General features: G+C 42.0%; 1 protein-coding gene across 1 annotated transcript in view; it reads right to left on the bottom strand.

The window, feature by feature from the left end:
- The window catches only part of COL1A2 (collagen type I alpha 2 chain), a 35673-nt gene extending 32854 nt beyond the window's left edge, over window positions 1-2819 (bottom strand). Inside the window, exon 1 of the mRNA XM_004767862.3 lies at window positions 2389-2819. Coding sequence (XP_004767919.1) covers window positions 2389-2458 — 70 coding nt within the window. The 5' untranslated portion in view covers window positions 2459-2819. The remainder of the gene's footprint in view (window positions 1-2388) is intronic.
- Between the last annotated feature and the right edge of the window lie 14144 nt (window positions 2820-16963).

Genomic DNA, 16963 nt, shown 5'->3' with positions numbered 1-16963 from the left:
ATTCTAATGACTTGGAAATTATGCAGGTCAAAAGTATGGCAGGGATCAGCAGGCTGATTTGTTTGCAATATTAATATGTAAATATATTTGGAATTAAATTGTTAATTATTTACTATTTTATAAATGCTGTGAAATATTAATGTGTCCAAAGGATATTTCCAATGCATAGTAATTAAGTTGATAAACTGAATGGGTGAGTCGCTGAATGTAAGACCAGGACGCTGATGAGGAAATAATTTATGGTGTAGATAGTTTTTGATACCTAAAAATCTAAAAAAGGGAAAACTTCGGGAACTTTGTTACCTAAATATTTTATTTTTTATAAAAGTTACCTAGTGCTTCATTGAGTTTATACCATTCTTAAAATCCTTTTTCAAAAGGTCTAATTTGCGAATTAGTCACTATGAAAATGGAGCCATTTAGACATCTGAAATTTTGCTTTACATTGGTTCACTTAAATTAGGTAAGGTCATTTTACCAATATATATCTCTTTTGTCCCTGAGAAGGAATTGCTCTGTATAAATGGAAAAACGAAAGATCTTGAGAAGTAATGGGAAAAACACACTGAAGTAATATCCCCCTCTTTGCCATAATTGCTCTAAGACCTTAAAGACTGAATTCCTCTCCTACGGTAGAAAAATTATAGGTTAACACAGGATATGAGGGTGGCCAAGCTGGCAACGAGATGAATCACCCCTAAAAATTGCTTTAATTAGGTGGCCAAGAAATGTGTCATTTGGAGTGAGAACATCTGTTGCAAGAGTCACAATTCAGGAGGGTGGACCACATCCAGCACTGATATTTAAGGGCAATTTATGAGAATTACTTTTAAATAAGGAAAATGATATGTTTACTTCATTGTGTCCATCAGTAGGAAGAATAATTATGCCCAGGCCTGATTAACGGAACTCCTTATGATTTTGGAAATTTGCCTTTTCATTACTCAGACTGAACCATTTTGAAGAAACGTGTGTTTGGTAACTTTTATTCCAGACTGACGTTGGCTGTTGGTCAACCCAAATTGCCCAGAGGAGCAAAGGTGAGTTGCCTTTTTGTACCTTTAGACTTCCCTAGGTCTGTTTTCATCTTTCCTTTAGGAGCCAACTTTCCCCCCCATCCTCAGATCTCATAAAAACAAAATTGGTAATGTGAATTTGTTCCTTACAATCACTCATTAATATCCACAGTGTGAACACTGAAAGTGGACAAAGGGAGAAACACACACATACACACACACATAAATGCATTGACAATGATGCAATGGTAGACACCGTGGCATGTGGGTGGAGCAAACTTTTTGGAGTGCTGGGTGTGGCCAGACACCCCTCCGACCCTATCAAGTCAGTATCTTTGGTAATTAGGCAGCCATTTTCAAGAAGGACCGATTTTCTTCTATCTTGACACAGAAGCCTGGTCATGAAACCTTTGTCTGAAAGTAGCCTCCGCGTCCATCTAATCTGCATTCTGCATTTTAGAAAAGGCTCAGTAGGACTTGCCCGAGGTCACATGGTAAATTAGTGGCCAAGTCATTGGAAAACCCTGGGTCTCTTGAGTTTCAGATCCGTGTTGATATTTTCCAACTTGCTGTGTTCAGAATGTCTGATTGTCATTAAGAACATGATAAAAAGGTAACTTGCAGGCTCAACAAAAGGCAAAACAGATTTTAATTAAATAATGTCACCATGTCCATGACCAGATAATAAATGGAGAAGCTAATTCTACTCTTCAGATTGTATCCATTCCAAGTAACATCATTTTCCTTCCCAGGACACACTCACTAGCCACCGGGAATGGCTTTCATCAGAAACGCAGGTCACCTCCCTTTGTAAACCTGTAGGGGTCTCTCTCATGGGGATTCCATCCGCGTAAGGCCTGGTCCCCTGTGCTTTCACTGTCCTCCCTCCAGAGGGCGCCTCGTAGTTATCATCATCCTCCAGGCAAGCCCAAACCGCCCAAAGAAGCAAAGCCCTTAGGGGGTGAGTTCTACATGACTAAATTCAAGGGCTTTCTAAAGCAGGCCTCAAGTTTCCAAGGTGGGCATCAGTGCAGCCATGGGCCCGATAGTTGTCAATATCTCACCCTTAGGAAAAAGACTTTCTGTTCTCTTTTGAGCCTCACGGATCAGAGGATCCAGATAAAATTAAGACTCACTTTGAGTTGAGAGAAAAGTTCCCTAACTTCGGGGGAGGGTTGAGTCTTTTCTGTTTTCATTTCTAAAATAATTTCCACGTTTCTCATACATGCCTGCCTTTCTCCACATGCCAGGGAGCCTTCCCTCCAAGCTAGACCTAGATGTGACTGTAGGATTTCATTTTTCAGACCAGGGTGCCCACCCATCTAAATTTTCTCCCCCCCTCGGGCAGCCCAAACAAGCTCAAGGCACTTACATTGGCATGTTGCTAGGCACGACGTTACTGCAAGCAGCAACAAAGTCCGCGTATCCACAAAGCTGAGCATGTCTACCACTTAGACATGCAGACTCCTTGTGTCGCAGAGCCCCTGGGTCACGGGCGGAGGTATCACCTGGCGGGCGCAGGCATGCAGTCGTGGCCGGTACCTCCAACTTAGCCGAAACCTCCTGCCGCCTTGATGCTAAAATAATAAAGCCCGGATCTGTCCTATTTATACGGCCAAAGTTTCTCTGGCCGGAGGGTGCCTCCAAAAGCGCCTCCACCAATCGGAAGGCTGGGGCTGGGGGCCCGGGCAGCCACAGCTGGGAGGAGACTGCGGGGGCGCAGAGGAGGGAGTGAAGGGGGGAGGGACGTGGCCACGGGGCCGGCTTCTTAAATTGGTTCCATTCTTTTTGAGGACGTGGACACTTTTGAGGCTTTCAAGGGGAAACTCTGACTCGCTGTCTGCATACCTCCGCCCTCCCCATCCCCCCGCCCTTCCCCGCCCTTTCCAAGTTTGGAAACACTTTTGGACACGTCGGAGCGCTCTGCAGACACCAACGTGGGCACACTTTGCAGATCTCTGGGCTGCCAGGCAGCTGTAGAAAGGACGGGACACCGGAGATCAAAGCAGGAGCTGTCCAGCCCTGTCTCACCTTGTGCCCTGCAGGCCACCCGCAGGGTGGAGGGCGCGCAGCGGGCGCAGAGGAAGCAAGGGAGGAGGAGTGGGGGCTCGACAACGTGGCGCAGCTGGAGGCCGCCCTCCCTCCGCCCCTGCCCCCCGCGCCCGTCCCCTCCCCCACCCGCGCCCAGCTTTTTCCAGCTTTGGGGCGTGTGTGCCCCCACTTTTTCAGCTGTAACGCTCCCTCCTGGCTCCGGGAGAGGGTGAGAGGGGGGTTCTGTCTGTGCAGGGTTGGGTTGGCGTCCGAGGGTGCCTGCCATTGGGGAGGAGGGGGGGAACACGTGAAGGGTAGCGTGGCACTGAGCACTGGGGAGGATATGCTTTGCGCACACCAGACTGGCCCCAGCCATTCGGGAAGTCCTTCGTTCGACCTATACTGAGGCCACTCTCGGCTTCGGCTTTGGAGATTATCGGGCCCTGCAAAAAGACTGCAAGTGACCACCTGGACGCCTCTTACGGGATCTCTCCTTTCTGAGATTGCAGTGGAGAATCCATCCTCTACCCCTTCAGGTTTCCACTCTCCACCCTCTCTTCTCCACTGATGCCTTGTCCAGATTCATCAGCTTCATGAGGAGCCTGGACTCAGATAACTCTCCAACAAGACCCCCAGTGCCCCGAGCTCCCCGTGTATTCACTGACCCCACTCTTACAGGTAACGCCCAAGCAAGTTCTTGGCTTCCTCATGGCTCCCCTCTGCACCTTGGGGAAAACACCCAGCCCACCTGGAGGGGCTTCCAATTCCATTCTGAGATGGGGCAATCTTCTCTGGTCACACCCCAAGCAGTGTCCTCATCAGTGTGGATATTAACTCCCTCCCGAACACCCAACTTCCTTCTCCCCTTTCAGCCCCATCCCATTCTTAGCTCCCCACCATGCAGAGGAGAAACTGAGATCTTCACCCTGAGCTCAGGACTGAGGGTGAAAGCCCTCAGTGAGAGCTCCTGAGAATTGTGAAATACTGGGTGCAGTCAACTTCAGTGGACCGCCCTTTTTCCAACTCTCTTGAGATGTCATTCCAGGCCCATAAGGCTGGGGCTGCATTTCTGCCTGCTCTGCATCCCCAGTGAGGCAGTCATGTGCTACTCAGAATGCCAAGGGCTCCTAGAAGTCAACATAAAAGGGACATCTTTAGGTCAATTCCCTCTGTGCCAAACAGAAGTGAGTGGGCTGCAATTCTTCCTTTCCCCAACCCCCTTCTCTTTTTTCCCCATCTCTCCCTTCCTTGTTTTTTTTTTTTTTTTTTGGCTGTGCTTTAAGGAAAAATTTCTGCCTAAGTTAACTCCATCAGCAGCTGCTATAAACCAAAGGGACTGAATAGTCTTAAAGTGGTTGCTTTCTCTAAACTTAAAAACAGGTAAATGGAAATAAAAGGGAAAAAACAGAACTATAATAAACCCTTCTTTTATTCTACTTAAGGACATTGACTTGGGGGATAACTCAGAAAGACTTTTTGAAGTAATGGGGAGGGAAGGAATTTGAAAGGGTATCTGGTCAGTTTTAGGAGGCTTTTTACAAGGAGGAATCCACAGTCAAATCTGATCTTTTACACGGGAGAGCATTTTGTGGAAGCATGACTGTCATTTCTTTTTTACTATAAAAAATGCTCAGCTAGTTTTTGAAAACTAGTGAAATATCAGTTCAAGCACACATTTATAAACTTAAAGGAAAAACAACTCTGCAGAGTAAACTGATAACTTGAAACACATTCCTGGAAACTGATGCAAATACCAAATGCTGCCAGGCTCCTCCCCTGCTGATGTGGCAGGGTTTGAAGCAGGCAGTCATCAGCGTTTGGTGGGAGGCCCTGGGACTAGACAGAATAATGGAGATGGTGAAAACCAAAGGGGGATTTTTCTTTTTTAAGCAGAAGACTGATTGCCATCCCAGTCATTTTTAGACATGATTTTGACTCCTCCTTCCTCACCACTCATTGGGGAAGTGAGTGTTTACAGTTAGATCTCTGTTAAATATTTTGGGTCTCAGAGAGAAGCTTTTTGTGTGGATAGGGGAGGGACTGGGAAGGGAGCTGATCCCAAAGCATGGAGGATGGTCCTGGTGATGGATGTCTGGTGTGTGAGTGTAGGGGGCCTGGTGTGGTGGCTGGTGGTTGAGCAGGAGGAGAAAGGAGTGAAGGAGTAGCAGGGGGAGCCACTGAGGGCTGAGGCGTGGAGGGGTGGAGGAAGGGAGGCAGAGATCAGTTAACACCTGCACTCCTATTCCTAAAGTATTCTCTGTTGAACACAGATGGTCTCTTCAGCTCCCTACACCCCACAGATTTGAAAAGGGGCCACACCTTAAATTTAGGAGGACACGAGAGTCTGCCTGCTAAAGGGATGCGAACAGTCTGATAAAGCCTTGTTGTCTTACACTTTTCTTCCTTTCTTTTCTTGGATCAAAGCAAGCATTGGAATGATGTCTCCTTTTGGACATTTGTTGAGGCTCCACCCTGTGGAAAGCCCAATACCATCCTCTCTCATTCTAGTTTGAGTTTGAGTTGAGTTGCTGTCAAAGAATTGCCACGAAGGGATGAGCTCATAATTAAGACCGTAGCTGGAAAGGTTTGAGGGCTGCCTTCTCGCTGTGATATTTGGAAGGCATGGAGCTTCCTGCCCTACATCCTCTCAGTTGGGTTGCTCAGTTCCCACTGGCCATTTCAATGTATAATCATTTAAATAATATTGAGTGTTGTGCCAGCCACTGTACTAGTTGGGGGGTTTATAACTGGGAAACAGAATGACCGAGTCATTGCCCTAAGGAGGTTGGCTGATAGTCTGTTGCAGGATAGAGAAGAGTGTGGAGAGGACTGCCATGGCAGAGGACAGGATGTTTTTGTGTTTATGAGGGGATTTAAGATGGACACCTTATCTAGACTTAGGTGGGTAGAGTCAAAGAAGTCTTCCTGGAGGCTGCAGCAAGCTCAAGCCTTAGATATGAATATGATTTAGAAGAGATGGGGGTGGGGAGAGACCCAGGTAAAGAGGCATTAGAAAATGTGCCAGTTCTGAGGAATGGAAGCATTTGGCATGGGGGGGATGGTGGGGTTGGGTAACCAGGGAGGAACCGTGAATAGAGAAAGGAGCTGGAGATGAGATTGGTGGATTTGGCAGGAACCAGATCAAAAAGCAAAAGCATGTTTAAACTGTATTCTGGTGTTTGTGTTTTCTAAACTGTGCTCTGGGGAGTGTTTGTATAATTTTAAGGATAGAAATTATGCAATGAGAGCATGCATCTAAAAAGATGGTTTTGGCTGCAGAGGAGCCAATGAGGAGGCTGCGGCAGTAATTCTGCCCAAAAGCAATGGTGGTCAGGACCAAGGTAGTGCTGTTGGACTTGGAAGTCATCCGATAGTTGACTGTGGGCACTGAGGGAGAGGGAGGACTGGAGGAACGTCACCAGGTTTCTGTCTCAGGAACTGGCTGCCTGGAGGCCTAGTCCATTGAGCCGGGAAACATTTGAGGGGAAGAGATGAGGTGAAGAGAGGATGAAGAGGCCAAATCTGGGCAAGTTCAGTGTTGAGTGACTGTGCTCCCCCCCCCAAGCTGGATAGGTTCCACAGACAAGAAGTCCAGAACTTACACTTGGTCTAGGTTTACAGACAAAGGAGTTAAAGACATTATGTTACTGATGTCATAGAAATGGGTGAAATCCCCCAGGCTGTATGTGTGCGTGGAAGTGGACAATAGGAAAAACCCAGGACAAAACCCTGAGGAGGCCCAGAATATTAAGCCATGGACAGAAGAAGGGGAAAATGCATCCAGGTGACTGAGAAGGAACAGCCATATGGGATGGGGGTAAACCATACTGTCTCCAATCACAGAAGGCAAGTAAACAGGTTGTTTGGGGGAGGAGAGAGCAGTTTTTTGGGTGTCGAAGTTTCATGTGTTTCTGAGAGGTCAAGGAAAATTAAATTAGCAATCCGGAGGTCACTTGTGATCTTGGTGAGGTGGTTTCAATGGAATGGAATCCAGCTAGGAGAAGGTGGAAGGGTGAGGTCACAGACACATCTAGGGTGGAACTGAAGTTATACTGGGAGTATAACAGGAATCAGGAAAGAGGGCGATATAGTGTAAGGATGATGTTGGGATTCATATGGCAGAGAATTATGTGTGTTAGAAAGAGACCATCTGAAGCAGATTAACCTTAACACAAACCCCATTCTAAAGATTTCCATTGAAATGCTCTTCTCCTTCTTTAGGAGGAGAAGACATTATGTTCACCCTCATTTGCTTTTTAGCATTGAAGCAAGGAGCAATTAAGTGCTTACAGATTTTTTTTTTTTTACTTGATAGTGAATGATCATTCTTTTTTCAGGAGTTCTCTTTATGATACGTAGACACAGTCAATTTATCTCATAGTTTATGAATCCCAGCTTAATCTGGGATTCAGTGCCCCATTTTTCAAGTTTAGAAATATGAAATAAACAATCACTATTTCTGCAGGACTCCCAGGATTCTTGTGTACAGATTGTATGGATATATTTGTTTGTGGTCTCTTGTGATTGTCTATTCTAAGCCTGATAATTCCAAAGGAATATATTAGGGCACACAAATTTCAGCTTTCAATCAAGTCCACCTCTTTCTTTGAGAAGATGCTGATTATATTTCTTCAGCTAGTTCCAAATCTATCCTTAAATTGAAGAGCACCAGAATGCTGATGCCTTCCAAAAGTCCACTCTGGCTTATTAGAACTTTGGTTGGCTTGGTTTCCAGGTTCATATTTTTCAATTCGTTTCAAGTAGCTGGAAAAAATAAAAAGACTTTCACTTTAGTTGCAAGAAAGATCTGGATGGTGGTGATTGATTTACCCATTAAGTTGAATCGAGATACATCCTCTTTGGTTCCTGCACGGCATACAGAATAACAATTATAAAGACTTAATTATATATGATACCATATTTAGAATTTGTATAATTTATATTTCATCTTTTAAAAGTAACTAGCAAATTAAGTTAGCAGTATTATTGACGAACTCTTTAGAGTTTAAAATTCGATCTTGACCTTTGGGATTCTTAATTTGCATGGATAATCTTTCAGTTAGTTAATGAGCAATCATAACTACCTATTATATTGTGTGTTAAGTATTTTGCTAGGAATTTGACATAAATTATCTCAAACCTCTAATAATCATTATCTAAATCTCGGGGAGAGATATGTTTTATTATTCCCGATTTTATAAGTGAAAAACCTAACGCTTAGAGAAGTGAAGTGACTTGTCTAAGGCTTCCTGGATACCTCAGAATGAGTCAAGTCTCCATTGTATGTTTTCTTTTGTTGTTGTTGTTGTTTTTTAAATTTCCAGTGTAGTTAACATACAGTGTTATTTAGTTTCAGGTGTACATATAGTAATTCAACAATTTTATACATTATTCAGTGCTCATTAATAGAAATGTCTCTTAATCCCCTTCATCTATTTCACCTGTCCCCCCCCCATCTACTTCCCCTCTGGTATCCATCAGTTTATTCTCTTATAGTTAAGAATCTTTTTTGGTTTGTCTTTTTTCCCCCTTTGTTCATTTGTTTTGTTTCTTAAATTCTATGCATTTGTTTTTCTTTGCCTGACTTATTTCACTCAGCATTATACTCTCTAGATCCATCCATGTTGTGGCAAATCCCAAAATTTCATCTTTTTTATGGCTGAGTAATATTCCTGTGTGTGTGTGTGTGTGTGTGTGTGTGTATACACGGGACGTCTTCTTTATCCACTGATCTATCAATAGATCTTTGGGCTACTTCCATAATTTAGCTATCATAAATGTGCTTCAATAACTGTAGGGGTACATATATCTTATCAAATTAGTGCTTTTGTATCCTTTGGGTAAATACCCAGTAGTAGAATTACTGGATCATATGGTTAATCTATTTTTAATTTTTTGAGGAACCTCCATACCATTTTCCAGAGTATGCACCAGTTTGCATTCCCACCACAAGTGCACAAGGGTTCCTTTTTCTCCACATGCTTGCCAAAACCTGTTGTTTCTTTTTCGATTTTAGCTATTCTAACAAGTGTGAGGTGCTATCTCATTGTGGTTTTGATTTGCATTTCTCTGATGATAACATCTTCCTGTTGTACATTTTCTAATGCCTTGTATTTCTAATATCTAGTAGCTCTCACTATGACAATTGATTAATTAATGAAAGGAGTTAATTTTCCATTGACTAACCCCCTTAAATATGAGGTCATTTTTTAAAAAGATTTTATTAATTTATTTGACACAGAGAGAGAGATCACAAGTAGGCAGAGAGAGAGGGAGAAACAGGCTCCCTGCCAAGCAGAGAGCCTGATGCGGGGCTCAATACCAGGATCCTGAGACCATGACCTGAGTCGAAGGCAGAGGCTTAACCCACTGAACCACCCAGATGCTCCAAATGTGAGGTACATTAGCATAGCAGAGACAATGCCCATTTTATTCACACTTCCAACCCTTTATCCTAGCATAGCACCCACTAAATATTAGATGCTCAACAACTGTTTGCTCAGTTAATGAAGACAGATTTGGCATGATGTCACTGGAAAACAAGGACCTTAAATATCAGTTGTGGTTATTTTCTTCATTGTTGGTTTACCATCTAATCCACACACTTAAAATTTTCTTTTTATTCATAGGCAAGAGTGGCAGTCAACACATGAAATTTATTTGAATAATACATGAATGTGTTTTAGCCTATTCACCCAATAGTAGCACCTAAGTTTTCCTTGATATTAACATGTTGAGTTTAATTACTAAAGAACAAAATGATCAAAAAACAGGAAAAGGCTAACTTTTCTCATTATGAAGTCAAAAAATTTTAGAGTTGAAAAACAACTAAGGGTTCATTCAAAACATAACCATAATTCTAAATGTGTATTGTTTTCTACCATACTTTTAATGTCTGGCTAATGTTAGACACATTAGGTATTCAGTAAATTTTAGTTGCATGATTAATACATTTTATAAATGCACAAACAGGCCTGAAGAGGTTATAAGATCAGCTGCCGTACTATAGACTATGACCAGAGGGTTTCCTGATTCCCAGTATCTTGATTTTTCCTTTAAATAAAATAACAACTAGCATTTCCCTGGAATATTTTGCAGCATTTAGCCTTTACAATTATCTGAAAATTAATTATTTTAGGGAGGATAAAATTGAGACTCAACAAAGTTAAAGGTCTTCAGGTCAAGGTTCTCAAAATATGGTCCCTATACCGGTAGTAATATTAGCATCACCCCAGAATTTGTTAGAGATACAAATCATACTCCCTGTCCCAGACCTACTATATCAGAAACTCTGGACATGGGTTAGCAGTAGTCTGTGTTTGAACAGCCCTCCAGGTGATTTAGTATTGAGGAATATAACTTATGGTTAAGCTTGAATTAGATCTAAATCTAACATCATGGAGAATAGAGGTGAACATGACAAGATAGAAAAGTGGGAGAGTCCAGTTAAGAAAATCATAACTCCTTTTCTCTATTCTCTTTCACTATAGAAAGCCCCCCTCACATCTGCTTTTGCGCCCTTTCCAATATATCCATGACTTGCTGCTTCTTTTCTTAATTCTTCTTGGTTAAAGGGAATGGGTAGCTGAACATTCTGAAAGGCAATTATTTTTTTTTATTTATTTAAAGTATTTGTAACATCAAAGGAAGACCGTACTTCAATCCTGTTTTGCTGATCCAAACTCTATTTATTTGGATAAATAGCATTTATAGTGGAAAATGTGTGAGGAAGGGTAGATGTGAACTCTTGGGGAAAGCTGAGTGTGGCTGACCTCATAGTTGGAACTTGGTGCTAATAACGTCTGGGCTGTAGCCACAGTCCCTCTGTGGACCAATTAACTTCTTCCTGTTTCACTACCTTGGAATTCACCACTCTGTGGTCCTGGATGTAATTCCCTGGATAATTAGTTCAGGTGAGGCAGGAAAGATTCATGGTTTACTGCAAATCCATGACTCATTCTGGACAATGCGTGCCCCCTCAAAGGCCCAGATGATGTTTTGAAACATTTTATTTATATATTGACATCACAGACATATGCTTCTATTCCCTATGGTCCCCAAGTCATGTTTTGATACTTGAATTAGAATGACACTTCAGAGCCTTAAAAAATGGACTTTCCTTCTGAAGCACCCAAGAGAGTAAGTAAGCAAATAAATCTTCCTATTCAGAGCTCCAGAATGTGCATGATGCTAGACTAAAGCCGATGCAGAAGTCATTGTTCCTGCCTGGAAGTCCCCGCTGGATTTCCTGACAGGGTCCCAATTTTATAACTGTGGCCACTTATGCACATCTTCAGATCTCATCCTACCCAGACTCTGTCCTTGGATAAGATGAAATTAAGAAGCTCCAGTTCTAGCATTTTCTGTCAGTCTTTGGATTTGACTCTCTACATTGTTCCTTTTGTCTGGGCTTAATATAGCTAAAGCCCAGTCTAAATGTATGACCAGTCTTACAACATAGATTCTGTCTCTTCTTGTACCCAAGTTCCTCTTTTGATAATATGCTTATCTCCTCAATGACTGGTTTTATTCACTCCATTCATTCGTCACTCGGTGGATCTGTTACTCTCCATGTAGGACAGAGTGCTGGGAGCTGGCTGTGAGACATGCTCCCGGCAACCCTCCCCTGACTGCCCTTTCCTGACACCCTAAAGACCAGAGTCCTGCCCCTAACTTCAGCACGGGGTCTCTACCTTCCTGTCTGATACTGTTGCAGACCTGCCTGCTTGGATCTGCAATAGTGATTCCCCAGGGCTCTATCTTCCAACATCTGTGGCAACACCTGCATTTCTTCTTGCAGGACCTCATTGACGGCAGTCCTGGCTGGGCCTGGCACATCCTCATTATCTCTGTGCTTTCCCTGCTTCTGACTTCCAGCTACTGCCTGCAGCTGAGTCCATTCCTGCCACGCCTGCTCCCAATCGCCACTTTTCTCTGAGTCTCCATCTGAGAGAAGAGAATGGGTTTTGCCGGTTCCTCTAGCCGCATCTTGTTTTGGATTGTATGCTCAACAGTGCTGGAGTTCCAGTTACGTGCCAGGTGCAGATGTGGGGATAGACAGAGGGATAAGGTATAGTTTCCAGTCTCAGGAGATGTCACAAATACAGCAGATTCTCCCCAGTTGTGAGGATAAGGAGATGTATCGGCTCAAGGTACTTAAGATGTAGGGGCAAAAATAAGGTTTTGGAAGGACTAAATGCAAAACCTTATAAATCTTTGCATCATCCTCAAGTAGAACCATCAAGACAGCATGCTAAATAAAGAGAGTATCGGTAACATTTTTCACGTCTTAAATTACTAATAATGGTTATGGTACAATTGCTTTCCATTTACCATCTCTTGCTCAATAGAAATTTCTCAGGGTCTCTCTCCCCTGCCATTTCAATGAAATGCCCATAAATTTGCTTTGCTTTGCTGAAGATAATATGCATATGAAAGGCATATTTTCTCCCTGTATCTAGTTCTCCATCCAAATGTGCAATGCCTTTCTGATTTCATGATTTGGAATTGTTGACTCCCGAATCCTCAGTCCCAGAGATAACTCCCCAAAGCACATACCATCAGGCCCCTCTTACACAAATATCACTTCCCTGCTTCCTTGCAGCTGCGGGAGTGCCATTTTAAGGTCCTGGTTGATGTCTCCTCAGATTCCCTTATTTCCTAAAGCCTCAAGGCAAAAACCTCTGTTACTGCTATGCCATCTGCTTTACTTTACTTTTTTATTCTTGACACCCAATTTCTTTCTTTCTTTTTTTTTTTCTAATTATCCTCAACAGGAGTGACTTACAATTCTTATATATGGTAACTAAAATTTTGTGCTTGGGAAAAAGTATACGAAACCAAATCTGCATACACTGAAATCCCTTGTTTACTAAAATTTGAAATAGGGGCAATTTACGCATGGGGAGAAAATGCCTTACATAGCTGGAGAAAACTACACATTCGCTCATTAAAATAAAGATATTTTGTGTTTATTCAGTGAACAATGTAGTAAGATCTCAGGAAGTCTCTAGGAGGATCAAAGAAGAAGTAACTGCTTCTGCTGGGGATGGCTGACTAGGGGAAGGAAGCACTAAAACTGACTCTTAGAGGAATTCATCAGGCCAAAAGGAAAGGCAAACCTTTCCCAGGGAGGTGGTACAACATGTGCAGAGACAGATGACATTTACCATAATCCCTATTTAAAAAATAATTAATACTATAAAAATTTCCCTCTTGAATACTGGGTCTCAACCTGGACAATTCTGGCCCCAGGAGATTTGGAAGATCTGGAGACATTTTTTTACCATCACAGGGGTTGCGGGGGGCACTACTGGCATCTCATGGATAGAGGCCAGAGATGCTGCTAAATACCCTCCAATAAACAGGACAGTCTCCATAACACATATTATCCACTTCAGATGTCAATACTGCCTAGCTTGTCTTATTCACCCCAGTGTCAACGGACAGGTAATACTGACTTAACATTTGTTGAATGAATGGAGGGGTGAAAGAGAAGGGGACATACTGGGGGAGGGGAAATACATGTGCAGAGTTAGAAGTTAGGGTATAATTAAAGACCAGTGAAAAAACAAGACCATTGTACGTTAAAGAAAAACTATAGGGGCGCCTGGGTGGCTCAGTCTGTTAAGCAACAGACTCTTGATTTCAGCGTAGGTCATGATGTCAGGGCCATGGGATCGAGCCCTGCATCACGCTTTGCCCTCAGCTCAGTCTGCTTGTCCCTCTCCCTCCACTCCTCCTTCCTCTCTTATTCTTTCTCTCTCTCTCTCCCAAATAAATAAACTCTCAAAAAAAAAAGAAGAAGAAGAAAAACTATAAAGAGCATCTTGTGCCATATTAAGGAGGCCTCCGCTAATATATAGTGTGCGAAGAATCACTGGAGGGTTTTCAGCAGCAATTCGATACCATCCGATTTGTGCCCTATCAAGGAGCAGTAGAAAGAGCCAGGAGTCCGGGCAGTCATTTAGATAGGCATTGTAATGTACAAGGATGGTAAAGGCCTAAACTAAGGCTGAAGCAGTAAAGATAGAGAAAAGAGGGCAGATCTGAGAGATATTCAAGACTTAAAATTAATTAAAATTAAAATTAATAGGACTTGATAATCAGTTAAATATGGAAAATGGAGAAGTTTCTGCCGTGGGCTACTAAGTGGAAATTGGTATCACTACTGGAGATGAGGAAGACAGGAAGAGAAGCATGGGATGTGTGTGTGTGTGGGGGGGGTGGGTGTTTATGAGCTTGTCTTTGTATATTCTTTAAAAACTTTAACTTACATCATTGTACTCAACAGATTTTTGATTAATCAATTATCCAGGCACTGAGGATATCAAAATAAATAATTCCAGTCCTTAAGAAGTTGACATGTTCATAGCAGCTCTGTTCACACTAGCCAAAAGATGGAAGCAACCCAAATATCCACTAATGGGTGAATGGATACGCAAAATGTGGTATATCCATACAACAGAATTTTAGTCATCTGCAGAAAGGAATAAAGTATTGATACATGCTGCTACACGGATGAACCTCCAAAGTATTATGCCAAGTGAAGGAAACCAGACACAAAGGGGTTACATAATGTATGATTCCACTTATTTGAATTACCCAGAATAGAGAAGTCCACAGAGGCAATTTGGTGGTGGCCAAAGGGCTAGGGGGAAAGGTCAACAGCGAATGAGTACTCAGTAGGTGTGGGTCTCTGTTTATGATGATGAGAATGTTCTGGAACTATACAGTTGTATGGTCTCACAACACTGCAGAGATACTAAATGCCACTGGATTTTACACTTTACGGTGATTAATTTTATTTTATGTGAATTTTACCTCAAGCAATTTTTTTAAAGTAAGTTCACAATCTCATGAGAAAGAAAGACAAATAAAAAATATGGCAAATCAATGTGAACCATCTATTATTGTCTCAAATAATACAAAATGTTCTTCAAGCTGAGGAAACTTTCCAGATAAAGCTTCAGCAGGTATGAAAGCCCATGTCAGAAGCAAGGAGCAAAAAGGGATTTAAGAGACCATTTGCTCTATTTTTACAGGCCTGATTACCACACTTCATGTGAAGCATAATGGAGTTATTCCAGAGACATAAAGTGGTTCCATCAATGTCTTGTGACCAGACAACGACAAAGGTCTGAAATAGTATAGTTCACTGATTCTTGGAACTCAGATCTCTTGCAGACTTCGTCTCCAAAATATTTGTAGAAGGTGAAGTCAGAGAATGACAGTGGTAATTCAAAGAATTACAAATAGAAAAATAATTCTTTAAGAAAGAATAGTGGAAATTTACAACACAACTTAAAATGGAATGACCTCTAATGTTTCAGATGGATTATTTTCCCCGAAGAGTATTAAGGAAACTCCACTGCTTCAGTTGTTTTTAAGAATAAAGAAAGGGTTAAAAGATGTACTGTAGTGAACAACAAGGAATTGGTGGAAGAGTCTCACAATTAACTGAAGGTATATTCATAATATAAAGTGACTATATTAACACTTTTATTGTCCATATCTTTAAATACCTTAAAAAATAGACTATTGCTCCTTTTATGTTTATGATGCCTTTCAAAGATGGTAATGAGGAACTGGAATCACTGAATAGTTAGGATAGCTCCATCCCTCCATATTGGAAGAAATATTACTTAACCTACTTCTTTCTCAAGTGAATCATTTATCCATTTATTCAGCAAACATGTTTTGAATCATAATCCTGAGGAGAAATGGATGCTTAAGATGATAATTGCCTTCGAGCTGCTCATAATTTAGTGGGGATGTGTGAGACAAAAACAATACAATTTGACAGAGGTCTTTCTATAGGGAAACAAATGAGGTATCTAACTTTGTCAGAGAATATTAAGGTGGAGCTCCAAGAGGAAAAGATGATTATTGATGGGTGAGGGTTTAAACAAGAATATGTAATAAATAAGAATATGTAAAAGCATAGGAGTATGGTGCAATCAAGTTATTTATCCATTTACTTATTAAATACTTTATGTCTACTATACCTCACTCAGTATTTTATGTCGACTACGTCTCAGGCACCGTGGCAGGCACTGATAATCTAAGGCAAGAGGGTTCCTGCTCTCATGATCTATAGTCCAACAGAAAAGACAGAAATTAAACAATTCTGCACCATAAACTGTGACGAATCTGACAGGAAATATGTGGGGTGCTATGGGAGTACATGGCAGGGGCCCTGATCTAGCCATGGGACATAGGGGAGGACTCTGGGGAAATACCAAACTCAGAAAGTCAATGGTGACTTAGCCTAGGCTACCGTTAACAACATACAATAGACTGAATGGCTAAAACAACAGACATTTATTTCCCACTGCTCTGGAAGCTGGGAAATCCAAGGTCAAGTGCCTACAGATTTGGTTTCTGGTAAGAATCCACTTTTTGTCTTGTAAATGGCTGCCTTTCTTGTTTTATCTTCATATGGAAGAGAGAGCATGAGAACTCTGGTCTCTCTGCCTCTACATAAATGGATATTAATCCCTTCATGGGGGCCTCACCATCATGACCTCATCTATACCTAACAATTTCTCAAAAGCCCCATGTTTAAATACCATCACATTGGGGTGTTATTCATCACAGCCAAATTTGGTGGGGACGCAAACCTTCAGTCCATAACAAGTGGCTGCCATTTAGGTAAGGGAAGGGAGATGGGTGAGGTATGGGTTGAGTTCCTAGACGTTCCAGATTAGCCAGAAGACAATTGCCCCCAATTGCCCCGCGGGGCGGGGCAGGGTGGGGAGTGGTTCTTGAAAGGCATCTCAAGAAATTTATTCTAGCAGCAATGAGAATCCACTAAAGAATATTAAACCCTAAGCAAAACATTAACCTAACCTTCTAACTCTAACCCTAATCAGATTTTTGTTTAGAAAGACAACTCTCTGTTCTCTTGAGAATGG

Source organism: Mustela putorius, unplaced genomic scaffold (assembly GCF_011764305.1).
Source record: "Mustela putorius furo isolate JIRA1106 unplaced genomic scaffold, ASM1176430v1.1 tig00003845_pilon_pilon_pilon, whole genome shotgun sequence".
In the NCBI taxonomy this organism is placed as follows: Eukaryota; Metazoa; Chordata; class Mammalia; order Carnivora; family Mustelidae; genus Mustela; species Mustela putorius.
This window is presented reverse-complemented; position numbering and strand designations above follow the sequence as displayed.